This window comes from Phyllobates terribilis, unplaced genomic scaffold (assembly GCF_046119375.1).
Source record: "Phyllobates terribilis strain yellow unplaced genomic scaffold, ASM4611937v1 Scaffold_5__5_contigs__length_657084704, whole genome shotgun sequence".
NCBI lineage: Eukaryota > Metazoa > Chordata > Amphibia > Anura > Dendrobatidae > Phyllobates > Phyllobates terribilis.
This window is the reverse complement of record NW_027362765.1, coordinates 129906454-129928614: the sequence shown is the minus strand read 5'-3', so window position 1 is coordinate 129928614 and position 22161 is coordinate 129906454. Positions and strand designations below refer to the sequence as shown.

General features: G+C 43.7%; 1 protein-coding gene across 2 annotated transcripts in view; it reads left to right on the top strand.

Moving 5' to 3' along the window:
* Nucleotides 1-22161, top strand: part of CDH4 (cadherin 4) — a 1143840-nt gene that overhangs the window by 1078884 nt on the left and 42795 nt on the right. For both annotated transcript variants that reach the window (XM_073683019.1, XM_073683020.1), the window contains one exon: nt 19486-19623. In XM_073683019.1, coding sequence (XP_073539120.1) covers nt 19486-19623 — 138 coding nt within the window. The remainder of the gene's footprint in view (nt 1-19485; nt 19624-22161) is intronic.

Sequence of the window (22161 nt, the reverse complement as noted above, 5' to 3'; positions counted from 1 at the left end):
AAGTGTTATGGAGCAGTAATAGTTATGTGCATGAGCACTAACGATATTTATTGTACCGGCTTATTACATTGTGTTTTTTCCACTGGCGGAAACAGACAGAAAAGGGACCCCGTGCAAGAACAGTATATGAGCCCTTTGCAGGCCAAGAGCTCCTAAAAATGCAAAATTGCACCTGCTTTGGAGGTATAAATGTGCCCCTTTAGCTCTTGGGCCCCTGTTAGGCCGCACAGGTTGCACCAATGATATGTCCGCCCCTGACATTTTCTCTGTTCCTAACAGCCAGGCCTTCCACTTGGTCTGTGGATTTCATCTTGCTCCATTGTTATCTTGTGCTCTGATGCATATTTTAAGATCCTAATAAAATCTATGGGAAGTAAATAAATGCGCGGCTATAACCGGATGCTGAACACTTACCTAGCAGAACAAATCACCATGCACAATAAATTCTCCTGCTGTGCTATCGAGCAAAGAAGTGTATCGGCCTCCGATAATTGTTTCATTGCGGATCGATATGGCCCTATTAGGGCCTGAATATTGCAGACTATTGCCTGGTGCACCCACCACAATGACACATGTTACCGCTATGGAGGGCTCTAGAGAAGGATTCCGCTGTCCTCCCGGACGTCTTTCTGATCAGATCACTGTATGTAGCACTGTCAGGAGAATGAGAAGAGCGCTCTTGTCAAAGATCTCACCAGGATGACAGCGGGAGGGAAGACCAATGGGACGCTGGTTTGCACATCCCAATCTCCAAATTACATCATGCACAGGAGACTGTAAAGGACGAGGGGGCTGTGCGAGCAGAGAGGATTGCGGACTGTCACTTTGAACAAAGAGTCTCGCTGGTTCAGCTGGGAACGCGGTGCGTGTCAGATATGCTGACTATTATTGTCTGTACCCCCAGCTGATAACCTGCTCTCAGCTTTGGGAATAAGCATCTACCTTATTGATCAGAGCGCCACCTTCTTCTTTGTACAGATACAGCCTGCCACTCACGACACCTGCCTGGTGGGCATTTCATGCTACCAAGGTTATCCTGCAACATAGTAAGGTCACGGAAAACCCTCTACTCCTTGTATCAAAATATCCCAACAGGAAGGATGCAACGAAAATCCTATATTGCAATTATTATCCTGCTTCTACATTTTGTAAATGTATTTACTGCTATTCTAGCAAATTATAGCCCAGGAGGAAAGACGGAACTGACCAAAGTGCTGACGCCGACAGAGGGAACCTGTCACCAAGTTTTAGCTATTTAATCTGTTGTAGAGTCAGAGATCCTGATTCCAGTGCTGTCACCTACTAGACTGTGTGTTGTTTTTTCAGTAAAATTACTGTTTTAGCTGCAGAAAATGATCACTAAAGGACTAGGTGTCTCGTGCCAAGTAGTCCTCCTGCTCTGTATAATGTCGTATTGGCAGCTTTCTGCCTATGCACAGTGCACACAGGAAGCTGCCAATCAGTGGTGTGTGCAAGGTTATACAGAGCTCTGCATTCATATGGATAGATCTGCAGCAGAGAAAACTGATTTTATCAAAACTGCACCAAAAAGACCAATAAGGGACACATCTCTGGAATCAGGGTCTCTGCCCCTAAATTATGCTGCTCTCAGATAACATAGCAAAAATCTGGTGACAGATTTCCTTTTAACACCTCTGTTTACCTTCACAACCGAATTTCTGTTTCTCCACTGCATGTTAAAAATGTGCCAATAGTCTTGGCTATAAATATTCTGTCATTTTATGCATACAGTTCCTATGCAGACTTGCGCATCTTTATGGTTACACGTTCAGACAAAACCCTTTGTAGTCTGATACTACAGTCATACCTCCTTTCATTTTTACAATCATTCCTTAAATGTATATTAGCAATAGCAATATGTATATTAGCAATAAACAGGAGACAAATGGAAGAAAATGTGACGGTAAAACCAGACCAGATAAATGTATGTGTGTCCAAACAACTTACTATTCATCACCTTTACTCCGGAATTATATGGAGTTTTTTTTAGTATTTTTTGTAGTCAAAGCCTAAAGTGGATTCAAAAGGGAAGATATGGAATCTGTCAGCTGGTTTTTGTTATTAAATCTTAGGACAGCATGAGGTAGTGGTTAAAATACAGTGTGTCACTTATCAAGCTGTGTGCTGTTGTTTAATTACAATGAAGGTTTTATCGCTAGGATATTATCATTGCTGTGGCTAGCTGCCACGCGAGCCCTGGTAGTCTGACACGCTGCCTTCTGTGATAAGCAGCTCACTGTCAATAGATAAGGTAGATACAGAGCCTGATGTGGACGGGGTTAGCTTTCTCAGCTCTGCTTCATGCTAAATCTAAGAACATTGATTGTGTCACAACTACTGCACCAAGCAAACTAAGTGATACATCCTTGGATTCAGGGTCTCTTTTACTACATTATGCTTCTCTCAGATGAGGTCACAAAAACCTGCTGACCGATTCCCTTTAAAATATTAACTGTCTTTTTTATTCATGTTGGTGTTTAGCTAAAACAAACCTACATGTGTGACCCAAGCCTTAGTTTTACCAAAAAGTTTTTCTGTGAATTTACATTTCCTGATGAAATGATACATCATGTTTAAAATTCTATTCCTCCTTCTGTTCTGCTGGAAAACTGTCTGCCTTCATTTTATGGTGTGTGTGCATATTCACTACTGTGCAAAAGTTTGAGGCAGGCGTTGAAAAAATGCTGCAAAGTAAGAATGCTATCAAAAATAAAAATGATAATAGTTTAATTTTATCAATTAACAAAATGCAAAGTAAATGAACAAAAGAGAAATCAAAATCAAATCAATATTTGATGTGACCCTTTACCTGCTAAACAGCATCATTTCTTATATACGTGTAACTTGTACTTGATCACAGTTATTGAATGTTGCTCCAAACATCTTGGAGAACTATCCACTGATCTCCTCTGGATGTCGCTTGTGCAAACCGTTCTGTCTCCGCATGTAATCCCAAAAAGCTCGATGATATTTAGATCAGGGCTCTGTGGCGGTCTAAATTATAGCAGAACATGTCAGACAATGGGCTAACATTTGGCAGGCGGATTTGTCGGACCCCAGTGTATACACAGGTTTGCACATCGTCATAGTACACTCCCTGACAGAAGTCATGTCGCTTATCCATGTTATGTAAATAAAAGCTTATAACCTGACATTAAATTCATCCATTGGTTTTATAAATTACTCTTTTGAAAGCTGAAACCCTCACAAATTTGGTTTCAGTTAAGAAAATAATTTGGCATCAATGCTGAAATATTGTTCATTTAATGAACACAGAATGGTCAGATTTTGGCAAAACAAAAGTTTTGTCGCCCACAGAAAGTAATGTGATATTCAAACAAATAATTATCTTAAAATACAAATATATGTTGCATAGCATTGGTGAATTAAGTTGTGGTGCTATTAGAGTCATATTTAATATTTTGTGTAACTTCCATGAGCTGGAAGGACTGCATCCATGCGGTTCAACAATGATTCATACAATTTATTAATGAAGTCATCAGGAATAGCAAAGAATGCAGTCTTACATGCCTCCCAGAGTTCATCTAGATTCTTTGGTTTTGTCTTCCAAGCTTCCTCTTTCATCCTACCCCAAACATGCTCAATGATATTCATGTCTGGTGACTGGGCTGGCCAGTCCTTGAGCACCTTGATATTTTTTGCCTGGAGGGACTTTGTTGTAGAGATGGATGTATGAGATGGAGCACCATCCTGCTGCAGAATTTGACCCCTTTTATGATTTGGAATGTAAGAGGTAGCTAATACTTCTTGATATTTTAGGCTATTGATATTGCCTTCCACCTTGCATATGTTTCGCACACCCCCATACTGAATGTAACCCCAGACCATAATCTTTCCACCACCAAATGTAACTGTTTTCTGGGTGTATTTTGGATCCATACGGGCCCCAGGCTGTCTCCTGCAGTATTTGCGGCGACTGTGGTGTAATTCTACTGAAGATTCATCAGAGAAATCCACCTTCTGACACTTTTCCAGCGTCCATCTGTTTAGCAGGCTGTGGGACTTTGCAAATGCCACACGTTTTTTTATTTGCCTTTTGTTTAGTGCTGGCTTCTGGCCACTGATTCGACCATGGAGGCCATTTCAAGACAGAATCCTACAAACTGTTCTAGTTGACACAGGGACTTGGGGTGACCAGGCCTGTTGGAGCTCTGCTGCAGTGGAAGAGGGGCTTTTTTTGGATTTTCCAACCAACAAACGTTCCTCTTGAGCAGTTGTCTTGCAGGGTCAGCCGGACCTGGGCTTGTCAAACACATCTCCAGTCTCTTCAAATCTTTTTTTAATTCTTTGTACTTGACGCTGAGACACATTAAAGGTGCCAGCCACCTCTGCAGTGGATCTGGTCTTCAGCCTCTTGATAATCAAGGCTTTGGTCGCAGAGTGGATTTTTGGCATGTTGTCAGAGCTCAAGTTGCAGTTCAAGTGAAGGTCTGGGGTGCTGGGTTTCTTTTTATACACAGCCACTAATTAACCGATCATTTACTGAGCACTGGTGAGGATGTAAACTAGGATTGGGTGCATTATATGACCAGGCGACAAAACTTTTGTCTTGCCAAAATCTGACCATTCTGTGTTCATTAAATGATCAATATTTCAGCATTGATGCCAATTTATTTTCTTAACCTAAACCAAATTTGTGAGGGTTTCAGCTTTCAAAAGAGTAATTTATAAAACCAATGGATGAATTTAACGGCAGGTTATAAGCTTTTATTTACATAACATGGATAAGTGACATAACTTCCGTCAGGGAGTGTATATAATTCTCTCATTTCTTTTACTGTCTTTCAAGTAAAGAATGGATTTAGGGAGGAAAAAAAGCAACAATTATAGAAAAAAAAACCCTGCATAAACAACCTTGTTGTATAATTGTAAAAACGTCTAATTATGGAGAGCTATGTAAATGTAGCATTTCTACCTAATTGCAAATGTCAGGAGACTCTTAAATTAGTGGTGTAAGTCTTCAGCGCCGCTCTTCTAGGGAATGTAGACCTGGATGTCCTCGCCTTCAGCCTCATTCATATCAAGTTCTTTACTAATTGGGTTATTTGTGGACTAATTGGCAGGAGATAAATGAGGCACTCCAGAAGATGGAAATTGATATACTTTGTATGTTCCTCCAGATTAAAGCTTGAGTTGTGAAGTACCTGTGGTTGCCATTGTACTGGCTGGACTCATGACAAGGTGAAGTGTTAGGTTGTTAGATACAAAGGAACCAGACAGCTGATAAGTGTCACTTGCTCATAAGGTGATGATTATTATTATTTTATCCTGGACATCTCTAAAGGATATTCTATATCTATTCTGTTCTGGTTATTCTTTATGTTATAGAAAGTTATACAATTTTCCAATTTTATTTTCTGTATCAATTCCTCAATAATTTTTACGACAAAGAGCACCTCGTTGAGGAAAGGACTTTGCAAAACGTTCCTTGATTTTTGTAAAGTCAGGGAAAAGTAGTAGTATGTAAACAGGTACAAGACTGCAGCGGCTCAAGGAACGTAACACAAGTGGTTATTTATTAATTACATATACAAGTTTAGCAAGACAAGGTGCAAAATCAAAAAAATGGCAATTCGTAAATTGGTGACAATGAGAAACAATACCACCCAGTTCCTGCTGCCTCTCTTGACCTCGTGGCTACCGTCTATCCCTAACTTTGTCCCTGTTACCCTAACCACTGCCCTATAAAATAATAAACCCGGCGACACTGATAGTCTAGTCGTCAACTATATATCCTTAACTTTCCCTAACACAGATAACCACTTTCTGTCAGAATTCACAATCTGGCATATGAGACATAAACCAGTCTACGAACTTTGTCAATATTATACACCGAACAATAATATGAAGGATACATCTACCCGTTATCATCAGAGTCTGAGCTGAATCCGTAGGGGGCTTTTCCTGGCTTCTTTACCTTCCAATAGTAGTTACTGCTCCAGGCCCTAACAGGAGCTACACTACACACTCCTTCTAGGCCGCACTGCAGGGCACAGACAGTAAATTCTGTCACTGACCCGTTGCCATTGTCCTCAGTTCTTAAGGAGGAGCCCACGATCCAGAGCCGCTGTGGCCCTGACACTATAGAATAGATGTGCGGCTTCTGCCCTCATTATGCAAATGAGCGTCCGCAAAAAAAAAAAATTTCACTTAATCTATGGGGAAAGTCCACATGCGGACCCGCAAGAGAAATTGACATTCTGCGGGTCTGAAAGACGCACCACATGTTAGTTTCCACGGGTGATCCGCAGCTGCACAGAGACGCATAGTGGGCATGGGATTTCTAGAAATTCCTATGTCCACTATAAGAAATTTCCACTATGCTGTAACATCTGCTAAAACAGATGACTGAGTACACCCCTTGAGAAAGGCTTCGCCGAAACGTGCGTCGGGGTTGGAGCACCGGCGTTTGTTTTTACACAGCAGTCTCCACACTATTCAGGTAATTTACCTATTTCCGATATGGGAATGTATATACATAGATTTAGTGACCGCTAGTTGTATTTTTTGATGCTGGTGTATATGAGGACTCTAGACAGGATTCGATCCTTATTATAATTAATACCTGATTTCCTCTATATACTATTATACACAATATTGTACAATATATATAATATTTTGGCCGTGTGCTCCAGGGATGTCCACTTGTGTATCACCTTGTATGCTATCCATTCACCTCATTTTGTATGCTCCTTTTAATCAATAAAATATGTTTGTATATTTATAACCATGTTGTCTTGGTCTGTTTGGGGGCTGTTCGCTTCCCCTCACCTTTTGTTCTCTATTGCCTCTGGTCAACAGCACTAGATGGTAGCATCCGTTCACACATGCTTCTCAGCAGATTCCAGTGAATGAGTCACTTCACTTCCTTACACAACCATATAACAATTTGTAGCAATAGAAGAAAGCAGGCTGGCACTTAACGTGTTTTTTGACCCCCCATATCATCTTAAAAGTGGTCCTCTATAACGTTATACAAGTCTATAAGTTCACACACAATACCAAAGATCAGAAAACCACGGCACTCACCAAGACGTGTGGAAAACTTGTGTTCTTACATCAATCGCATAAGAACTTGGTGAAAGAGCCTAGGGCCGTTTTGCACAATATGGCGCCTCATCAAGGTGTCCAGTCTTCTGGCCGTAGGCTCTTCTATCGATTTCTTATGCCACTGATGTAATAAAAGAAGTTTTCTACATGTCTTGGTGAATGCAGTGTCTTTCTAATCTTTGGTATTGTGTGTGGACTTATAACCTTGTATAACGCCACTCCGGCACCACCATTAAGACTTTCTGATCTTACGTATTGTGTATGTAACTGTTTGTATTTTGTATAGGTATATGTAACACAAACACGTCCCTAGGTTGCAGACTATAATATGTACCCTAACTAAGCAATTAACTCCCAACTCTAATTGACCACAATCTAACTAATGGAAATTAACCCTCGACCCTAATTACCTACTCCTAATGCTTATTGTAACATACCTGGCGGCGTCCTTGCATGGTGGTCCATCTCCCACTGTGCAAGAGGGCGCACTTGATCTCCTGTCCAGAATGTCTCTCTGGCTTCCCTCCATGCTGTCTGTTTGTGTCTGTTTCTGCTGCTTAAGGGCGGCGCCCGATCACTTCCTGCCTTTTGTACCTGCTGTGGGTCACACCCCTTGTGCGTCCTCAGCCTATTGCTGTCTGTCACTTGGTATATAGCTCAGCAGCTCCCTTCTATCCCTGCCTGAGCATAGTGTTTCCTTCAGTGTGTGCTTGCACTCTGAAGGTGCCAGGTCCCGTCTCTTGTCTCCTGCTTTTTGTATCAGTTCCCGTGTCTGAACTGAGTCCTGTATTTCTCCTGCCTTGCGGTATCAGCTCCCGTGTCTGAACTGAGTCCTTTCTTGTTCTCTTGTCTGTCCTGTCTGAACACGCTCCTAGCCTGTTCCTCTCGCCTTCTAGTGGCCGATTTCCTAGACCCGCTCCTGTGTCTGGTCTGTCCTGTCTGAACACGCTCCTTGCCTGTTCGTTCCGCCTTCTAGTGGCCGATTTCCTAGACCCGCTCCTGTGTCTGGTCTGTCCTGTCTGAACACGCTCCTTGCCTGTTCGTTCCGCCTCTCTGGGGGCCGTATTCCCAGACCCGCTCCTGTATCCCTCTGCAGTGTCGGTCTCCTCCGTACACTCAGTTCCAGTCTGAACTCTCTCCTGTCCTTTACCTGTTTTGCCTCTATGTCCGTTCCCTTCCTTTTTCTGCAGAGTCTGAACTCGTACCTAACTCCTGCTTGTTGTCTCTGCAAGTACTGTGTGAGTATCTGGCTCTGTCTTTCCCTTCCTGTCTGTTCCGTGTGAACAGAATCCTGTCCTCCCTGCTCAGCCTTGTCTGCACTCTAGCTGTGCTTGCCTGTAACCCTCTGCCTGTATTGTTCCTGAGTCCCGGTGTGTACTGGGTCCTATCCCGCCTGTGTTCCTACCTGCTAGTGCCTCCCTGTCTGCACTCTAGCTGTGCTTGCCTTTACCCCCCTGCCTGCATACCCGCCTGCCTGCATACCAGTCGTGCCTGCCTATACCCTCCAGTCTGTGTGCCAGCCTACCAGCCTGTTCCTGTATTTCCCTGTGTGGGTCAACAGCCGTGTCCGGGGTCTGTCCTGGAGTAGCACCTGGTCCCTCTGCTCGGTTCCTCCTTGGTGCACTGGCGTCGTATGCCGTCGTGCGACCCTGGTCGGATCGGGTGAATACTTAGTCACGCCCCTCCAGGCATTCACTCTCCGGCACGGTCCAGTGGAATCACTACCAATCACACGCACACGCCGCTCAGCCCGGGCGTGTGCATAACAGCATGCTCAGGCCATGGTTCCCGTTGAGCCCCACGGCCTTCGCTCTTTGAGAAGTTTTTCCAGCGAATACATGCATTAAAATAAAATAAATAAATTTTTTTTTCCCCCTTTAGCTGAGTTCCAGGCGAGTTACGCACCCGTCCAGATGGATCTATCAGCCCTCGTTCCTGCGGATCCGCCACGTTACTATGGGGATCCAAGACAGTGTCGTGCATTTGTGGAGCAATGCATGCTACACTTTAAGGCCTACCCTCTCTATTTTCCTTCCGATTGGGCTAAAGTGGCCTTTATGATTGACTACCTAGCGGGTGATGCCTTGAAATGGGTCACCCCCCTATGGGAAGCATGGGATCCTGTCATCCTTGACCTGCAGGCCTTCCTGGTGGCCTTTCGTATGGTCTTCGAGGACCCTAACTCTGAAGCCCCTGCTGAAGCTTCACTTCCCAATATCCCGGAGCAGCCCCGACGGGTAATGTGTGTGGGTAGCGCAATAGTCCTCCAGCCCAATGAGACTACTGCCCACCCAGAATCCTCACAGGGTGACTACGCTTTCCGGAATACTTCTCTCAACCTCAAGAGGCAGTCCAGACGTGCTAGACTTAGAGGCAAGCCGTCACGCCAGGGTCTGTCCTCCCTGAGACCTCCTGACCCCAACCTTGAAGTCCCTACTGAAGCTTCATCTCCCTGTATCCCGGAGAAACCCCAATGGGTAATGTGCGTGGGTAGTGCACCAGTTCTCCTGGCCAAAGAGACTTCTGCCCATCCAGACTCCACACAGGAGAACTTCCTGCACCCGGCATCAGATGCTTCTTTCTCTTTAACCGGTGTGCATGTCCAAGGATGCTCCAAAGCTGTGGTTACCTCAGAGTCTGTGCACCTCTACTACCTGGCGGAGGATCCCCTGTTGCCTCCTGAACCCTCCGGGATACCACTCGATGACAAATGGAGAGAGACTTCTCTACACCCGGTACTCAATACTTTGTCCGCTTCGTCCTGTGAGCCTGACAATGGGTACCCCAAAGTGGTAGTTACCTCCGAGTCTCTACACCCCTCCGACCAGGCGGAGGATCTCCAGTTGTCTCCTGAACCCTTCGGGGTGCTACCTGGTAGCGAAAGGACAGAGACTCTCCTATACTCTGTACCTGATACCTCGCTCGCTTCGTCCAGTGAGTCCAACTTAGTGTACTCCGAAGCAGAGGTTACTCCTGAGTCTCTACACCCCTCCGACCAGGCGGAGGACCTCCAGTTGTGTTCAGAATCCTTCGGGGTGCCACCTGGTGGTGAATGGACAGAGACTTTCCTATATCCTGGATCTGATACCTCGCTTGCTTCGTCCAGTGAGTCCGACCTAGTGTACTCTGAAGCAGAGGTTACCCGTGAGTCTCTACACCCCTCTGTCCAGGCGGAGGACCGCCAGCTGTCTCCAGAACCCTTCGGGGTGCCACCTGGTGGTGAATGGACAGAGACTTTCCTATACTCGGTACCCGATACCTCGCCTGCTTCCTCCAGTGAGTCCGACCTAGTGTACTCTGAGGCAGAGGTTACCCGTGAGTCTCTACACCCCTCTGACCAGGCGGAGGACCGCCAGCTGTCTCCAGAACCCTTCGGGGTGCCACCTGGTGGTGAATGGACAGAGACTTTCCTATACTCGGTACCCGATACCTCGCCTGCTTCCTCCAGTGAGTCTGACCTAGTGTACTCTGAAGCAGTTGTTTTCTCTGAGCCTCTGCACTCTTCTGACCCGGCGGAGGACCTCCAGTTGTTTCCTGAATCCTCCGGGATACCACCAGATAACAAAGAGACAGTGACTTTTCCTCATTATGTACGTGATAACCCGTCTATTTCTTCCTGTGAGCTTGACAAGATGTACCTCGAAGCAGAGATTACCCTTAAGTCTCTGTCCCCCTCCAACCCAGTGAACGACTGGCCCTCGAATTCCCTGCGGAAGATTCTGGCAGGCCTGAAGAAGAGGGGGCGTAAGGGGGGAGGTACTGTAACATACCTGGCGGCGTCCTTGCATGGTGGTCCATCTCCCACTGTGCAAGAGGGCGCACTTGATCTCCTGTCCAGAATGTCTCTCTGGCTTCCCTCCATGCTGTCTGTTTGTGTCTGTTTCTGCTGCTTAAGGGCGGCGCCCGATCACTTCCTGCCTTTTGTACCTGCTGTGGGTCACACCCCTTGTGCGTCCTCAGCCTATTGCTGTCTGTCACTTGGTATATAGCTCAGCAGCTCCCTTCTATCCCTGCCTGAGCATAGTGTTTCCTTCAGTGTGTGCTTGCACTCTGAAGGTGCCAGGTCCCGTCTCTTGTCTCCTGCTTTTTGTATCAGTTCCCGTGTCTGAACTGAGTCCTGTATGTCTCCTGCCTTGCGGTATCAGCTCCCGTGTCTGAACTGAGTCCTTTCTTGTTCTCTTGTCTGTCCTGTCTGAACACGCTCCTAGCCTGTTCCTCTCGCCTTCTAGTGGCCGATTTCCTAGACCCGCTCCTGTGTCTGGTCTGTCCTGTCTGAACACGCTCCTTGCCTGTTCGTTCCGCCTTCTAGTGGCCGATTTCCTAGACCCGCTCCTGTGTCTGGTCTGTCCTGTCTGAACACGCTCCTTGCCTGTTCGTTCCGCCTCTCTGGGGGCCGTATTCCCAGACCCGCTCCTGTATCCCTCTGCAGTGTCGGTCTCCTCCGTACACTCAGTTCCAGTCTGAACTCTCTCCTGTCCTTTACCTGTTTTGCCTCTATGTCCGTTCCCTTCCTTTTTCTGCAGAGTCTGAACTCGTACCTAACTCCTGCTTGTTGTCTCTGCAAGTACTGTGTGAGTATCTGGCTCTGTCTTTCCCTTCCTGTCTGTTCCGTGTGAACAGAGTCCTGTCCTCCCTGCTCAGCCTTGTCTGCACTCTAGCTGTGCTTGCCTGTAACCCTCTGCCTGTATTGTTCCTGAGTCCCGGTGTGTACTGGGTCCTATCCCGCCTGTGTTCCTACCTGCTAGTGCCTCCCTGTCTGCACTCTAGCTGTGCTTGCCTTTACCCCCCTGCCTGCATACCCGCCTGCCTGCATACCAGTCGTGCCTGCCTATACCCTCCAGTCTGTGTGCCAGCCTACCAGCCTGTTCCTGTATTTCCCTGTGTGGGTCAACAGCCGTGTCCGGGGTCTGTCCTGGAGTAGCACCTGGTCCCTCTGCTCGGTTCCTCCTTGGTGCACTGGCGTCGTATGCCGTCGTGCGACCCTGGTCGGATCGGGTGAATACTTAGTCACGCCCCTCCAGGCATTCACTCTCCGGCACGGTCCAGTGGAATCACTACCAATCACACGCACACGCCGCTCAGCCCGGGCGTGTGCATAACACTTATCAATTTCTTACTTATGGATTTATATACACACACATAGAGTATAATGAAAATAAAGGCAGGATCAAGGATCACAGGGTTACTGGACGAATCACAGGGGTACTGGGATTGGTGTGGAGGGGATAAACATGTTGGTTCTCTGTCTGACAGGGAGAACAAGTGGCATGGCTCTGATTTCCAAACACCACTAACAGGAATAAGGAGATCAGAGTCCGGATTGTCTTTTTCTTTTGTCTTTGTGAGTACTTTAGTGGGTCTTTAGCACTGATTGATCAGTCATCTATAACTTTCCAATCACAGCGATCGCTGCTTGGGGCAACTGCAGTTGGTCCGTGCCCATCTGCTGTCAGCACCATCCTGATGCCACATGTCTACGTGACACATTGAAGCCATGACGAAAATGTACGTCAGGGAGCGGGAACTAGCATCCAACCATCAAGTACATTTTTGTTATGGGTAGTTAAAGGATTATAGAAATTCTCCATGTAAACTTGTGATTACAAAAAAAGGAACAGCTTAGTAATAAAACATAATTAAGATGTCTTATTATGATATAATTTGCCCAACAGAACCACATTCTGTCTCTTCTCCCTACCCTAACAGCTGCTTTCAATGGGTCCAGGTAGTAGGAGTTCATTCTTATTGGACCTGTTATGCTGTAAGGGGTTGTCAAACTATCCCACTGAAAAGACCATGGATGTCGAAGGTAGTTTTTCAGAGGGTTTAGGTCTATGAAACAACCTACAGAATCAGGTGGTTGCAGATAGATTTAAGGTGCCCATACGCATTAGACTGAAGTTGGCTGACCATCTATCACAGTGTTCCCCAACACCAGTCCTCGAGAGCCACCAACAGATCATGTTTTCAGGATTTCCTTAGTATTGCAAATTATCAACTGGGCGATATTAAGGAAATCCTGGAAACATAACCTGTTTGTGGCTCTTGAGGACTGGAGTTGGGGAACACTGATATAACGTATACTAGGATCTATTGACCCTCTGAATTCCAAATCCTTTTCTCCTGAAGGTAGATGAGTGTGAATGTGTGGGGGAGTTGGGAGCGATCGTTCTCTATCCTGACTGTTATCTAACGTGTATGTGCACCGTTAGAATCGTAGGCAAAAATCAACTTTGTTCCAAATGCCAAGTGTGGTAAAAACCCGAAAATCACCATCAAAAACCATTAGGAAGTAGTGGCGAGACAATTGTCCCCACCTCTGCTCTGGCTCACCCTGAGGGAATGCTGCTGCTCTGCTCCACAAAACCATTCTTCTCTCTGTCGGTGTTCTGATCTTTTTTTCACTTTGATACATTTTTCTATAAAAATCAGTAGCTCCTGTAACAGAATCCCCAAAAGAGACACAAGGCTTGCAGGTTTGTCTTTTTGCTGACATTAGAGTTGTCGAGAAGCCCAGGAGGGACGGACATTTGCACGGGAAGGTGGCAGGTTCAACGCAGGCTGTGATATGGTTTAATGAATTATCATACAGGGTGAGAGGAACAAGTCCAGACACTTATTAGAGGATTACACGCGCCTCTTCTCCCTCATCGGTCTGTCCGCAGGACAATGGCCTGATCAGCTGGCACCACGTTACACCAGTCTGTCTGCTTCATGTCTGGACTCTTCCTCCTATTTTTACAATGGCACTAAGATACTCATGATCCCGTGAAGTTTTTACCTTGCTGATGTTATTTTCCTCCTCGCCCGCAAACACACATAGACGACACTCGTATTCAGCAGTGGCAAGCTGCGTGTCATATCCTAATCATCACAAAGGTACAGAGGACTAGGACTCGCTTCTCCTGCTAATGAAAATCATTATCGACCATTATCTGCTTTAATTAATTTATTCATCAAATTCTGATTTGGGTGGCAGTGTTCATGCTGTGAACACCACGAAGACACGTCTTTGTTTTCGTCGCTGCAGAGCGGGTATTTAGTCTGATTGGATCCGCATACAATTATCAGCTGGTGTAACCTTTCGTGGACTCAGACGGCACGTCAAGTAAATAAGTGGAAATTGGAAATGTTACGTGTGCATCAAACTATATTTACCCTCTTCTGTTAACTGCACTGACGCTGGACAGGTATATCCTTTCTGAAAACTGGCCTAGGTGGCAAGTAGTGAGCACTTTCACTGTGCTACATCAATGGCAAAATGTATTATTTTCCACCCAGTGCACCCTCCTACCCATTGTAGACTGTAAAATAGAAGAAGTCACTGGAAAAAGCATAAAAAGAGATGGGTAAGAAAGCGGAGATTGGTGCAGATAATAGGTTCATAGATCAGGTGAACGCTCTGATGTGTTTTCACAGTCAAAGGGACTTTAAACCTTAAGAAGCTTGAAGTGTGAAAACGCATTAGCGTTTGCTTGATATATAATGAACGCCTTCATCGTTAAATGTCATTTAGCAATGAGTCGGCACAATGCTGCCATTGTCTGCCAGATTAGATCTGAGTAATACTATCCCATTATTTCACCGTCTATAGTCCAGATCACAGCCCAGCTGTCCGTACTGGGTATGAATCCTTCTGCGGGACACTGTGCTTTAGGATAACCACATTTCTTGGTGGCCACATAGATTGTTCGGTTTGAATTTCTCATTATTGTTCTTCTCCCCTGAAAGCCATGCACTGTATCCCAAAACGTGGAACAAGAATTGAGTATTTTCACTGCCTGCCAAGACCGAATCTGCCATTGTAATTTAGTTCCATTATCCTGTATGTTTCTGCAGCAGGTGCTTGGATGACTGCAAGCCCCATTCAGATGTATTGTAAGGTCACAGGATCTTATGCCGAATGTGAACACACCCATAACCCTTGCCTTTGTGTAAGGGCTCATTCCAATTTTCTCAAAAAGGTCCGATCATTTTGATCAGACCCTAATCAGAGTGCGGTCCCAGTGTCAACAATTTTTCTCGTATGTAGAGATAAAAAAAAAATGTCTTCACCTTCTAATTTATGACAGTCCATGACTGCACTCAGATGTCATCCAATTTTTTCACAAACCCACAGACTTGCATTGCCGATTTTGATCCTACCTTCAGATCAAAATCCTACATGTCTCCGATATTTTCTGGGAAAAAAATCGGACATGTGCACAGAGTATCATAGGTAGTAGTGCTATCCATGGAAACCACAGATGGCACTCGTACGAGAAAATCAAATGTGAACGAGCCCTAACCATAACTGCGGAGGTAACAATGTGGACATGGACTTTTTTACCTGCATTAATTATAGCAGGAAAAGTGCTGCGGTGATACATACAATAAACATCCCCATCTTCTGCTTTGGGAGATGTTGGTTTTTGGTGCAGTGCACAAGGATTTACAGAATATGGAAAGAGCAGCTCGTGGTCTTTTGCATACAAGATGCTAAACGATCCAGGTTGATCCCCAGTTGCTTGGCTCTCCAGAAAGAACAGTTGTGCCAGGGTTGATGCCTCCCAGAACAGTTCCTCAGTAATATATTGCATTTGCGTTTTGAGGCTTTTGTTTTTATATAGTGTGGATAAGGACGATCTATTATACGTGCAGCTTTCTACCAGGTATTTCTTCATTTTCATAGCTATAACGCTACAACATGCACACAGTGATGTGAGAGAACAGTCTAGTGCCAATGAGTTGTTTGCCGCCTCCATCCTCAGACACTTAGTCTGAAGTCTCTCTTCTCTGCGCGGAAACATCACGCAGTTCACTCACAGTTCATCCATGCAGACAACGAAGGAAAGTCAGCTCGGATTAGGAACATTGATTTAACTGGATTCTGCCCGGCTATGGATTTTTTCCTGCCTCTTTCTTAAATCTGTTGTGATGTAGAAGGCTGGCATTTTAGGAGGTGTCGCAACACAGGTTGATAGTGTTTTGTGCTCTAATGACTAGTCACATTGAAACTTCCTTCACGAAAAATGCAGTTCAGATGAACGATTCTCCATATCTCGCTGCTCTATGGGAATATAGACTTTGGGGTGGACAGGGCAGTTTTCTGAACCCCATTCACACAAGCATCTATTTAGATTTACTACACAATACGAACATGCTTACTCAGTACCATCTCTGCTGAAGCTGAATTCTTCTGCCGGTATTGTACTCCATTTTGCAGTCTGATAACACGATGCACCTGATCTCTCACCGGGTGTAAGACACAAGAGCTGCCATTTTTACTTTGGCATCTGGGTGTTGACCTATTTCATTTAGGCTATCTAGAGATTTTTGGCAGTAGATCCCTCAAATTAAGGTGTCTAACAAACCTTCCACAGCGAGCATAGAGAAGAACAAGAATATGATTGCCTTGTCCAGGATATTTCTTGTACAACCCCTCTAAGCAGCATCATTGATTCATGACAGCCACTGATCATCTCTGTTCCTTTGTTAACAAATATTCCCTTGAGACTGAATATGTAGACTGAACCTCAGTTACCTATGTCTAAGGTTTCCTGGCAAGTTTTAGTTAAGCAACTATACCACTCCAATAGTCTTGAACAAGCCCTATGAATTGACATTATGTCCACTGTATCCAGGTAGTAGCTGTGCTCTCCTATACAGGACCATGAGGACAATTATAGCTTAACATAATAATGTAATTTCATGGAGAATGTATGAGCCTTTTTTCATTCTAAAAGAATTACCAAAAAATGTAAAGGTGATGTTTCTCCTTGTGAAGAGTGAAATGTCTGACATGCCAGTGTAAGGAGACTTATAGGCCAATCAAATTGCCTTTTTAGAGAGGGAGAGAATGCCAGTGTAAGGAGACTTATATGCCGTGCAATTTGCCTCTTCTGAGAGGGAGATAATATCAGTGTAAGGAGACTTATAGGTCAAGCAAATTGCCTCTTTAGAAAGGGAGAGAGCTTGAACTCTAGTGCCACCTATAGGAAGTAGAAATTCTAAAAGTCAATATCGACCCTTTAACAACCCTTGCCACATGACTTAGGATAGAAGCCAAACCAGAATCTCAATTTGCAGATACGTGTTTTGGGGTGTTGCACCTCCTCAGTGCAAAGCATGAAGTTTTATTGACTTATAGGATTGCTACTTCCAATAGATGGCACTAGAGTCCAAGTCCTCTCCCCCTCTGAAGAGGCAATTTACACAAAAAAATATATAAGTAATGATGAAAATTCAGTCACCTCATTATATGTGACAACCATGTACAGAGACGACTGAAGATTATTCCAAATCTTAGGTATCTCACATAATCGATCTCCTGTAACTAAAGCCAAAGAATAGGGTCAATGATTGCAAGCTCTTTGGCTCTGAAACCTCCTTTCCTAAAGGATTTCTAATACATGTATGCTGTACAGTGATAAAAAAAAATGCAATTAGTAATGTTCTCACAGGCAGTCAAGGGGCTAAGACCTCCCCTAAGTGGTCCCCGTTTTGGCATTTTAAACATCTTAACTTCCTAATGTCATCAGCACGTCCCAAATCTCTCCCTTCAGTAAACAGCAATTCAAGATTCATTTGCAGCGCATGCAATCCTACAATAAGCACTATTAGAGGCTAATTCCCGGCCCCAGAGATTCCTTCTCTTGGTAATCCAAGTGCAGACTAATTATTTAGCGTCTTCTGTCTGTTTCCTTAGACTGCTCCAGCATAAATATCCATCCACACTGACTTTCCAATCTAATCCTTAATTACATTATTGAAGGAATTCTACAGAGGATGATATACGTCTTCACTGGACAATTATACCAATGATATGGATGTAGTGGTGATTAAAAACTACTTTTCCTGGGTCCCATCCTTCACTTTACGGCTGAAGCACGCATTACTTCTCCTAACAGATGTTGGGCAGCTGCAAAATATATGCTGTAGAAAAGATATATCTATATGTAATGTGGTACGTGCTTGTTTCGGTATTATAGCCAACTACAATAGCACGCTCATCATTCTGCACATATATTTCCAGCAGTTTTCGAAAGTTCATTATTCAGGTGGCCGATGCAGGATAAAATTAGTTTATGTTCACACATTTTAATTCAGTGTTTCATTATATCATTCATAATCCACCTGGAGCTGACAGCTGCCCCGCATGGTGGGATAGTGGTCAGGGGACTTTCTTTTGGTGGGTCCCATATACCAGACAACCTGTTTTCGAAGAACTTTTAGTCTGGCTTCAGAAACACGCAGAGATCAGCTGTATTTATGGAGCAAAATGCATCCAGTCATATGAAAATTTAGGAATACGGACAATTAAAGTGAGAAAATCGCGTAATACCTTGATGGGCTTGGTACTCTATGAAGGGTTTGTCTTCATCCATCGAGGTCACCTCTCCTCTTTTGCCTCATTCAGGAAGCCATGATGTATTAGTATTTTAGCACCCTTAGGGCAGGTACAGACGACCGTTTTGCAAATGGTCCAATTATACTAATCAGGCTCTAATCAGAGTGGAATCTGATTTTCTTGGAGGTGGAGAGAAAAAAAAATGGTCTTCCACCTTCTACATTATGTCAGTCTGTGAAAATCGAATTGCACTCTGATGTAGTTTGATTTTTTTCACGGACTCATAGACATAAATGGGCGAGTGCCATCCGATTCTCAGAAGCAAATCGTGCATGCTGTGATTTTTTCCCTCTGAGAAGAAGAAGGCAGTAATGATAAAGTTCAGGGCAGGAAAAAAAATATTGAAAGTAATAAATAACTTATATTGTAGAAAAACAATTAAAAAGACAAAAACGTTCATAATGGTAGTTTTCCCAACACAGAGAACACAACTCACAAGTGTTGGTGGGTGAACCAAAGGGAAAAGACCAACTGGGTAGAAAGGATAAAACGTAATCAATTCATAATGACATGTGCACAATGGAAATAAGATTAGCATGCCAGGTGGAAATTGTATTTAAGTAAAAAGTCAATTAATGTAATGATATAATAGTATACATCCTGGCAACCAAGATTAAATTGGCTCACCCACCAAACACACCCGACGCGCGTTTCACTAATGCTTTGTTTAATGGTCTTGACCGATTTTTTTTCTTCGGACCATTTGCACAGCCCCAGAGAACTACATGAGGACGAGTACTAGCTGTCAAAATCACAGATAGCACTCGACTGATTAAAGCGGTCATCTGCACCTTCCCTTATAACTGGCCTGACTGCAAACCTACTAACCCTAACTTGTATCGAGGATCCATATGATACTAGTTATAAAACCCTTGGTTAAGTGAGGACTAATGGTAAAATTACGACTGTCTGAATCATGTTTTATTGTTATAAGAAAGTATTTAGTCTTTAAGACTATGCATCTGTATTACATATAACCTGTATTCCCCCATCTCTTCCTACAGAAAGTCCAGCAGTATACCGTTGTAATTCAAGCCACCGACATGGAAGGAAACTTGAACCATGGATTATCAAACACGGCCACTGCTATCATAACTGTTGCCGATGTCAATGACAATCCTCCTGAGTTCACCTCCAAAATGGTAAGTTACTTGTAACTTGTCTTTTCAGTTATTATATACCGAAAATGCTGTGAACGACGGTATTGGGTGAAAATAATCTGGAAAATAATGCACTTAGCCAAAGCAATATATCTGACAATCTTTACCTACAATCCTGATTTTACACTAGTAAGAATATAAATACATTTCTAATATACAATAAACTACGCGTCTGCAAAAAATATTCCTTTACTTGCCTTGTACGAGGTAAAACCGTAGAATCAGCATTAGTACTGAAACAGATTTAGAGGGTTTTTGGATAGAAACTGTGTTTCCTACAAGGTAAATTCCCTCAGTGACTCTCAATCTGTTTCCTATACTTCCTTATTAATTGCTCACTGACAGATCTTAGCCGATATACATGGCAAGGACCCAGCTAGCGACTAACTAGGAGCCACACAGCACCCTGGCAAGGCTTTGTGTTTCGTTCTACAGTCTATCCCACATGCAAATAATGCAGTCTTGAGATAGCAAATATCTACTGTGTCTAACTAGATTGATGGGATTAAAAATTGCTCTAAACTTCAGCTGTATAAGAAATGTCCGATTTGTTCTAAAAATTGCTGATATGTGTACCGGCAAATGTAGAAAGATGGAGATTCCTTGATAATCTAAGTTTTAGGCCATGTTCACATGTTCAGTATTTGATCAGTATTTGTAAGCCAAAACCAGGAGTGGGGGATAAATACAGAAGTGGTGACGTGTTTCTATTATACTTTTCCTCTGGAGTATTTGTAAGCCAAAACCAGGAGTGGGGGATAAATACAGAAGTGGTGACGTGTTTCTATTATACTTTTCCTCTGACTGTTCCACTCATTATTTTAGCTTACAAATACTAATGGAAAATACTGACCAAATACTGAATGTGTGAACGTGGCCTTAGGGTGCATAGTTGACCTGCAGCAGTAAACGACCACTGATCAGCTACTTGTTTGCCAATTGGTCATTTAATAGCCTTTTTAACCCCTTCCATTAGGACATGATCTAACGTCTTGGAAAAGGGTCGTGTGTGTGTATGAGTGAGTGTGTGAAGGGGGCTCGGGAGTTGAACACTCTCAACACTTATCTGATGTCAGCTATATTACATAGCCAATCTCCACCCATGGCTGCTAACCAGTTAAACCATTAAATAGATCGCGTGCCAGTGCTTGCGTCCACTGGCTCCCATTGGCCCACCCGTGAAGAGATTGCGGGTGACCGATGGTTTGCAATGGAAGCCAGTGGCCTGCTGAAAGACTGCGTCGCTGTCATCTCGTTACTCCTGTGAAGCTCAGCTTTAGGGGGCAGACAAATGACCATATTTCTCATACGAGGATCGCATCGTAATCCTCGGACTGACCATCGGCTCTCCTGACCTGAGCGTGACAGCTGCATAGAAATGCATCACGTTGTCACAATCAGGTTTGGAGAGCTAACGGCCAGTCCGTGCACTGCAATGTGATCCTCGCACAAGAGCTACAGCCGTCTGTCTGCGCCTATAGGCTGAGCTCCTTAGGGGACCAAACTTTTCACTATATACTGCAATACTTTAGTATTACGTGGGTACTTTACTTTAGTGTTACATTAGAGGGACTAAAAATAATGTAAAAATATATATGAATAATTCAAATCACCCTCTTTGTCCCTGTAAAAGTAAAGAAAGGAAGAAAAAAAACATTGCCGCACCGTAAAAGTTCTATATGTCAAACTCTGGAGTCTATTAGCCATTACAACAAATAACGTAAAGAGAAAAGCAAATCAAAATACCAGAATTGCATTTTTTTGGTCGCCTCACCTACCTAAAAAAAATGATAAGCAATCAAAGCATTGTATGTACACGAAATTGGTATCAATACAAAGTCAGCTCACTATGCAAAAAATAAAAATAAATGGCCACACAAATAAAAAAAAAAGTTTACTATTCAGAAATTTGTTGTTACTCTCTCAAATAAAAAAAAAAAAATAGATGCAAGTTTGGTATTAATCATACTGACCTGGATAATCATGTTTCTAGGTCATTTTACTGCATAATGAGAGCCATAAAAAAGACCAAAATTAGCATTGATTTCACTATTTTATGCCACTTGAATTTTTTTCCCCCATTTTTCAGTACATGGTAAAATAAATGGTGTAATACAAAACTAAAGGTTGTCCCTTAGAAAACAGGCCCTCATGTGACTATGACCATGAAAAAATAAAAAAGTTATGGCTCTTGCAAGAATGTGAGGGAAAAACGAGAGCGCAAAGATGAAAAATTCCCTGATCCTTTCGAGATTAACCGGGCTAATGATGTGCACAAAATTATCAGTAATAGATCGATTTGTGTGCATAGATAGTCATTGATCTCGGCAGCACAAGTCCTATTTATACAAGCAAGCTATCAAAATCATTTCACCTGACGAACAAGAATTTTGCTTGTTTGTCGGGCGATTGACAGCCTTTTGACACCTCCTGATTATTGGGAAACAAGCTTTCCTAAAAAACCCTTGTTTCTGGTAATTGTGCAGTGTAAATGTATCCTTAGGGTGAAATACTTACTGT